We start from the raw sequence: 8771 nt of genomic DNA on the forward strand, positions 1-8771 counted from the left end.
ATAAAAAATTGTGTTTGTTTACTGTAAATTAATGCAAATTAAGATAAAACACGTCAAAATGTATTTTCAAATCAATTGACAGAATGTTCTTTAGCCATGGAACATCTCGTATAAGGCGCCTAAAATTCAAAAAATCGTGATCGTTCACTTCTGAAAGAAAAACACCTATGAACACCACGTATTCAGTGCAATTAGTATCCATTTTTATCATCTCCATTAACGAGGCAATGAATTACCATTGTTATTGTATTCAAATGTAAAACCGACGACACACCCTATGGTTGAATTTTAAATGATTCTGTCATAGCAGACTTGACATGATCTGAATTACTTATATTTTTCGACGTTCGTTGCGGCCATTCACAACGCCTGGGACTGTCAGTGTCTCTACAAGTCTGTTGTCAGGATTGGAAAGAAGCATTCAACCAAAATGAACAGATTAACAGTTTTTATTTTATTTTATGGATTTTTATCTATTTGTGAAGGCCAAGGTGAGCAGGCTTCTTGAATTAAAGCACATGATATTTGTAATTGATAATTTATTTTCTTAAATGTTCAGGTTTCTTTTGGCGGTTTTGTTAAAAAAGATATTTCAAATATTTTTGACTATATGATTATTATTACCTTTCTTTTTTATACATCTTATAACGCCGGACATATAATAATTTATCTAATAAGGAATGGATCAATTATCTTAATAATGGTATCAAAGGTAAAAATATACCTTGTATATATACTAATTAAAACTTATGTCTAACTTTTTAACAAACCTTACGGCAATTTTAACCACTGTATATACTCATCTAAAGTGATACTCAATTCTAATTGTGTCATTTTGTTAACATTATAACAGCGAAACAAATTGCTCGCCATAAAACAATTAGTTTATGATATGCATGTTCTTTCTTAACAATTAACATGTAAACAACTATTTAATTTTGAAGATGTGAAAAGCCATGGTTTTCATGTCTTTTTATAAAACATTTATTTTCCTTCTAGATATATCACATATTGGCTAAGGATCAGTTTTATATAAAGGATTTAGATTTAGTCTCTATTTTTCAGATCATGATCACATATTTCAGATAGACTAATTCAATCATTTTATGTTATTATTTGATAGGCAACACAGGTCGGGGCATGCTAACATTAAAATGAAATTTTAATTCGTTTAGAGAGAGAGAGAGAGAGAGAGAGAGAGAGAGAGAGAGAAAGTTGAATTTCTGAAGATGAATTTTATATTAATAAAAAAATCCATTACTAATCTTCCAATGGTGATAACTACAGGCGAAAACGTAAAACTGCTTAATATGCAGGCCATTTATATCTCTTTTTCACCGGGAAAAGGTTGTTACCAAAATTAATTTTAAAAGTTCATAGCATTTAACAAAATATTATCTACAATGGAATAAAACATATTAATTGCCTTGGTCTTGTGAAAACAGTTCTTCCTGCTAAATTTTTCATACTCATATTTGAATACACTATACACCATTAAATGTCTTAACAAATACGATAAAGAATTTTATCACAGCATTCGCAAAAATTTCTTAACTACCCATCCATTTGAAAATGCAACATGAAAGCCTTACGTGTCAAAATTGGTTGCTTTCGACACGATTTTACCTGTACTTAATAAATTAGTTTTATAAACTTATTGTTTACGCTTGTTAAAAGGAATTCATATTGACAGAAGAAACATTTAACAGCCGTTGATTAATTGTTGAGTAAGCAAAAACAGTTAAAGTTTTTATAATTCAGATTTGTGACATAATTTTGATCGATATCGAAGGTACTTGATATACGATACTGACTGAACGTTATCTATATATATAATCCCAGTCAAAGTCATGAAGGTAAATTAATATAAAGGGGAACTGTGATCAATCACAAAAATACAAATATGTGGTAAAAGGCAAATAAGACGGACCTTTAAAGAACTAGAGGTTGGATCAGGTGCAAAAGAGGAGAAAGCATTCCCAATTAAGGATACAATGCTTGGTCAAATGCAGTATTAAAAACACATTTAATAATACTAAGATAATATTAAGTATGAAACAAGTCATCCGAAAAACGAATAAATTGATAGGTTATATCTGTTTACAAGGTCAGTATAACTACCATAGAATTTACGATATGTTGACTTTATACGAGGTTGTGGCAATTCTATTAACATCCTATTTTCACAAATATATATTTGACAGAGCATAATTTTGAAAGATCTTTCCTTAAGATTAAATGTATCCAAAGATTCAGTGTTAAACAATAATGAAAAACAAAAGCAAAAGAGAACTCAGTGATTGTGGACGTAAGTGAAGAAATTAATGAAATAAATTTGCAAAACGACAGTCAGTGCAAACTTACTAACTATCTTGAAAACGCATAGGTGGAGCACATTATACATAAAAGATATATTCAAATTTTAGGCCACAATACCATTCTGTGGCTTGTAGAGTAATTAATCAAGAGATGCAAAATTATCGTTTCGCTAATTATCAGAGACGTACTCTGAACTTGAAAACGATTGATTTCTAAAATTTGAACATAATTATGTCATGGAATTTAGACATACTTTGACACATATGGATTTGATTGGCAAGTAGGCGCAAATAGACAGATATATTGCATTTTTAGGAGGAAACTTTCTTGTGATTTAATTTAAATTGGCTAATTATGGTAATAGATATAAATTGAATATTTAGGTTGCGATTAATCACTTAAATGCATGATACCAACACCTGTCACGATCTATAGTACAGCAAAAGTAGGAAAATTTATTGTTTAATAATCAATAAAACATCCTTTGTTATAAAATAAAAATGATGTCTATTTTGAGGAATTTAGCTCAATTGGTAATGTTAATGGTTAACAATATGTCATGACTATTTGTGATTTGTGTTGTAATTTACAAAATGATATTTTAATATGAAATACATTTTATGCCTTATCGGGAGATAAAGCATATCCCAAATGTTTTATACTATAAAACATACTTGTAATTTTTTTTATTTCATTAAGCTAACGTTAAGATTGAAACTAAGTTTAAGATAAACTGTACTTTTCCCTTATCAAATATGGCACCATTCTTCCAATTACAGACGAACAGTAATAAGACATATTTTGTTTTATGTTTTTTTAAAATATATTTTTCCTTAAAAGCTATAACTTATTCTTTTTGTACCACTATCTTTTTTACGTTTAATAAGCTAATTTATCAAGCGAAGACATTGCTTTCGGTTTATGTATACAATCTTTCTGAAAACAGCAAAATGTTTGACTTGCATAGTTTAGATTTCAAAAGATAGTCAAAGATTGTTACTTTTCATGACAAATATCAATCGTATTTCATGTACTTCAAATTAAAATGCTCTGATTCAAACTGAGCTGTTCTGAAATGTCCATGGACCTTTATCACACTTGTAAAGTCGGCAAATTCGGCAAACATTTTTGCCCACACATTCTCGTGTCCTCTCATTCGCCATCACTGTTTCAGGGTCAACACGTACTAGGCAATTTCCAGCAAACACAGCCGCCGACATCGTATGTGACATTAGGAATGTCGGTGATAGAGTCACGTGGTATAAGAATAACGATGTTATTACTGAAACCACCTTTCCTAATTTGATCTTATACGAAAACATTCTCGGATTTCCAAGTATCACTGAATCTGATAGTGGAACATATACATGTGTAATTAATGGGGAACTTTCGACTGCTCAAAACACAGTTGTTGAAGTTCTTCCGCCCCAGGGTCAATCGTCTTTTGACCTCAGTCAAGGTAACAGTGCACAAAGGTGACAGAGCTTGCTGTTCTGCAAAGACACGTTTGCTTGTTATTTTGTTTTTAGCATCGGATTTATATATCCCACTGGTATTTTAACGAAGGAACGTTAACACAGTGGTGGCCATAGAAAAGAACTTCTTAATGAAAATGTATCGTCCAGACCAATATGTGTAAATTCAATTAGGTATAAAAGTCATTGCTTTTTACTGTATTAATATTTTGGAGGTCGAAATAAGGAGTTTCCTACATTATGCTTCAGTGAATATCTACTATACCTTAAATGTTGCTTGTTATTTTATTTAGCATTGGATTTGTATACCCCACTGGTATTTTAACGAAGGAACGTTAACACAGTCGCGGCCATAGTAATAAAAACTTCTTAAAATTTATTTTTTCCAGACCAAAATGTGTAAATTCAATTAGGTGTAAAAGTTATAATTGCTTTCTAATGTTTTAATATCTTGGAGGTCGAAAGAATGTGTAAGCTACATTATGCTTCATCAAATATCTACTATACCTTGAAGGAAAAACTAAATTAACACTAAGAATTACTAACTCAGCATGCTTGGTCTAATCATATGCAAAATATTCGAAAGTGCAAGCATAATTATACCCAGTTTTCAGAATATATATGGAGCATGTTAACTTATAAGTAAAAATCAGCGAATAAGAGGGTTCATATTTCCTAATATACCGGTACGTTCATACTTGATTCGTCGAGTATTTAATTATCGCATCTTCTTGTTGCAAATTATAATCTAATACTTCTTTTTTTCATAAGGAGCATTTGATAACATGGCCAATGACCCCTCACTACTTCTGGAACCAAATCCACGTTCAGGTTTATTACCACCAGTAAAATCTACAAAACGGAAGAAGGCCCTCCTTCCTTCCATTGATCCAGTGAACCAAGAAACAACTAATATTCAAGTTGATGTACCTATGGAGCCGCCAATCCAAAACCCCGATGCAGCAATGAGACCGTTAGACCAACCACTGGGACCTACTGAACCACCTATGATAGATCCACCAATGATAGATCCACCAATGGGACCAATGGAGCCACCAATACAACCCATTGACCAACCAATGGGACAATTTGACCAACGAACAGGATTATTAGACCAGCAAATGGGACCACCGGACCAGCAGATGGGACCACCAGATCAACGAATGGGACCAGCAGACCGAATGGGACCAATGGACCCTCCTCCTCCACCAACAACACTTCCACCAGAAGTACCTAGAGAAAATCCGCAATTTTCACTAACAGGCTCAGAGGTTGTTAAGGAATGGCTCCCAACTAACTTTCAAGACAACATTCCAGGATTTGATGCAATGATGCCCTCTGATCCAGCTTTACCGCCTAAGTCAGTGAACCAAATTTTTAACCGTAATTTGGGTTCTGTTGATATTCCGAATGCTGGTGGAAGAAGTATACCAATTGCAAGACGCAACAATGAAAGACCTATAGTTGATTCACAATTTCCAGTTCCAGATATTGCAAACGAATTACCCGTGCAAGATCCTATGGTTAGGGGTGAAATGCCAGTCGCAGATCCAGTTGCCATGGACCAAATGGCTAATGCCGTTGAATTAGGCAATAATTTTGGCAATTTCCCAGACTTCGGAAATCCTGTCAACATGGGATCGCCCGTAGAAAGAGGAACAAAAATCCTTGATATTGCTTCAGGCATAGTTCCCCTTGAGCCTAATGCAATTCCAGGCAGCCAGAGAAGCGAACAAGAATATACTGTTTTCCATGAAATGAAATGCCGACTCAGAGCCCATTTTACACCTGCTGGGATGGACCAGACAAGGTACGAAGAGTATCTTAATGGGGATTGGAAAATAAGGTACTGTGCTCCGGGTTCTGGTTACAACATAACAACATGTGGCTGCAACAACATACTGGCAGGTAATATAACTTTACTGTTCAATCATTACTATATTGTATTTTTTTAATTGAACAAGAAAAATGAAGAAATAGCTTGCAAGATATCAATGAAGTATTGCATATCTCAATGCTATTAAGAGTGTAAGACTTTTTTTTATATTGGTCAAAATGATCTGCGTAATTGAAGAATGTCTCCTTAGTGTTGTTTTAGTCTATAATTGAAACCATTTACGGGGGGGGGGGTAATGTATAGATATAAATATTTGAGTAATGAATTAAATAGCAACTCAAGTTACATTGTATAACTGGATTAGAGCAGTTTACGTTTTATAAACAACGATGCCGTTTATAAAGAAAGCGTAAACTGCCCCAACCTATGCTATATCAGAATAACTTGGGTTGCTGTTTAATACATTCCTTATAATTTAATTTTCAGTCATCAAGCTATTCCTTCCAAATCAGCTGAAATTTGGATGGATGGCTTTTGGAAAAAGATTTTATCATAAAGATTTAATTACTGAAAAATAATTCTCAATCAACTGCTTGTATGTCAATGTTTGAGGAAAATCCAATTTTGTTAAATATTAAAAAAAATATTGCTTTTGCAAACAAATTGATATGAGGACTGTTTTTATGAACCCCTCATTTGTTTTTTATAGGTGGTTATCCCATGACTAGACCAATGAGCGAGTGTTTACCGGAAATAGCTCTTATATTCCGAGGAAATCAGATAATCAATACGGCCGGAAGTAACGATTCCGTGGACGCTACTGGGGTTGACATTCGTGACAGGAGCGCATTTTTCGATGGAAGTAATCGTCTGTACTTTTGGAAATACCAGTATTATGATTACGATGACAAACTACAGATCAGCTTTAAATTCAAGCCAAAGCCCGGAATGAGAATGGAACCATACACTCTTGTAAGCAACTGTGAGGGCGAAAATGAACCATCCTTTGGAATTGTTCTAAACAGCTTTGATGATGTTGCAACCTTTTTCATAAAGACAGATGAGGCAGAAAACCAGGGATTTTTTACTATTGAAATTGATGTAAGTAAATTTGTTTGTATAAATATTCCAAAAACACTTGAATATCAAAAGGCACATAACGTTTTTCTTATTTTGTTTAGCACCGCTGGTAGATCAATGAATTGTCGTCAGAGATTTTCTTTTAAATACAAAAACACTTTCTTGAGGTTTGATTTTTGCAAAATGAAACTATTTTTCAATTTTGGAAACTCAAAGGTAAAATGTATAAATATATGATATTCATATATAGTCAATAGTCAAATGATGTTTCATATAACGTTCTATTTGCAGCCCAACGCATGGAACGACGTTTATTTCAGATACAAAAATGGTCAAATGATAGGAAAAATTAACGATAAAATAGCAGTAAAACCACTAACAGGTAGGCAAACACAACTTTAGATTCTTTTTTTTTTCTTTTTTCACTTGTTGAAAATATTGCTCATTCCTTTTCCTCTCTTATACAACTTAGGGAGGATTCAAAAACGACCTGATACAATGGTCTTTGGTAGTTGTAATAGATATGGCAATTTTACAGGACAGCTTAGAGATGTAAGTGATTTCTTTCTTTATATTGTTATTGCTATTTTAATCATTTTAATATTAATCTATCTAAAAAAAAGTCTTGATTTGTGAAATACATTGATGCACTCCTAAAGTTTCCATGAATTTCATTAGATCAAAAGTTAATAAATAATATAGAAAAAAAATACTTATATATTGTGATATTTATTCAGTTAATTTTGTGTGTATTTCATTTCAGATAACTACATACACAAAATGTCTACCTCCATTAGACAGACAAGTGGAAAGACAACTTGGATGAAAGTTTAAGAAAGACATTTAGTTGACTCTTATCTGTTCTTTGTTCAGTTACTTAGCGAGAAAAGCTGCTTGCTTGCATTAGAGATGGAAGTCAACAAAAAACAGAATTTGAAAACGAAAAACAACCATACGGAAAATCTCAAAACATTCTCGAATTTTAAGAAAAATTAATGGCAATGTTAAAATCTAGACGAGAATGCATTACGTATTACGTATGGACTTTTAGCAGGGTTGACTAATTAAACTGGACAATTAACCTTTCGGCGCCATTCTCGCTCGCATAATATGCTAATGTAATTATGTTAATATCCCCTGTCACTGACTTAATCTTTGTATCCCGTATTTATATCTTATTCTATAATGTAAAACTCTGAATTGCCTCACAATCACTTCATTCTGTTTTCTGTACATTATTTGTGACAATGATTTATCATCATTATGATCTTAGTTTCATTTCATTTTTTCTTCATTTTTATGTATATGATACGAGTTTGTCTTCAGAATCAGAAGTTCATGAACTGTATAATGCGGTTTTTATATTTTCTTAAAGAAAGGCGTGGAAAGTTAAATTTAATCACGTTTTCGTGTGTTGTTTGTTGATATATTTATAAATTAAACAATAAATTCTGTATTAAATGAATTAATTATGAAACTATCAAGATGCGCAGTGAGAAAAGTATATGACTGTTTAATTGTCTTGCATTTAGAAGGGCTGAGTTAGTTCATTCTCTAACTTTTTGAAAACACAAAATTGGATAAGATTGATGCAAAAGAAGTAGCATTTATAATTAAAAATAGAATCATTTACTTAAAGCCCTTCTTAAAAAAATAGAGATGTCGTGTTATATCTTAAATTACTAGAATCACATAAAGGGCATTGTTTGATTTCCTGGAACAAATGACAACTCTTTTAACTGTATTCTGTAACAATGTATTGTTAATTTCTATTTGCATTAAGGTCCATCGCCCTTCTGTTGTTTGCTTTAACTCCAATGAATTTTGAGTAAAATTGAAATTTAGAATAAAAATGCATCAAATACCAAAAACATGCTGCAAGACAAAAATTACAGAAATAATATTTTAACTTACAAGTTTTATGAAGGATGGAATATTAAGATAACGGACAGTAATCAACCTCAAAAGTCAACTGAATGAATCATATGGAGATAACTAACAGTATTCAAGCTCAAAACCGTAAAACAACACAAAACAGGAGCATAGTAACACGGACCTAT

The 8771-nt window shown here is 32.4% G+C and overlaps 1 protein-coding gene across 1 annotated transcript; it reads left to right on the forward strand.

Moving 5' to 3' along the window:
- The first annotated feature begins 344 nt into the window (after positions 1-344).
- LOC134247403 (asparagine-rich protein-like) lies at positions 345-8176 on the forward strand. The gene is made up of 7 exons (XM_062729777.1): positions 345-491; positions 3494-3778; positions 4566-5702; positions 6341-6732; positions 7003-7093; positions 7184-7263; positions 7475-8176. The coding sequence occupies exons 1-7, from the start codon at positions 431-433 to the stop codon at positions 7535-7537; spliced, it is 2109 nt and encodes a 702-aa protein (XP_062585761.1). The 5' UTR covers positions 345-430; the 3' UTR covers positions 7538-8176.
- The last annotated feature ends 595 nt before the right edge of the window (positions 8177-8771 follow it).

The sequence above is a fragment of the Saccostrea cucullata genome, unplaced genomic scaffold (genome assembly GCF_032062105.1).
Source record: "Saccostrea cucullata isolate Sc308-1 unplaced genomic scaffold, CSIRO_AGI_Scuc_v1 ctg2022, whole genome shotgun sequence".
In the NCBI taxonomy this organism is placed as follows: Eukaryota; Metazoa; Mollusca; class Bivalvia; order Ostreida; family Ostreidae; genus Saccostrea; species Saccostrea cuccullata.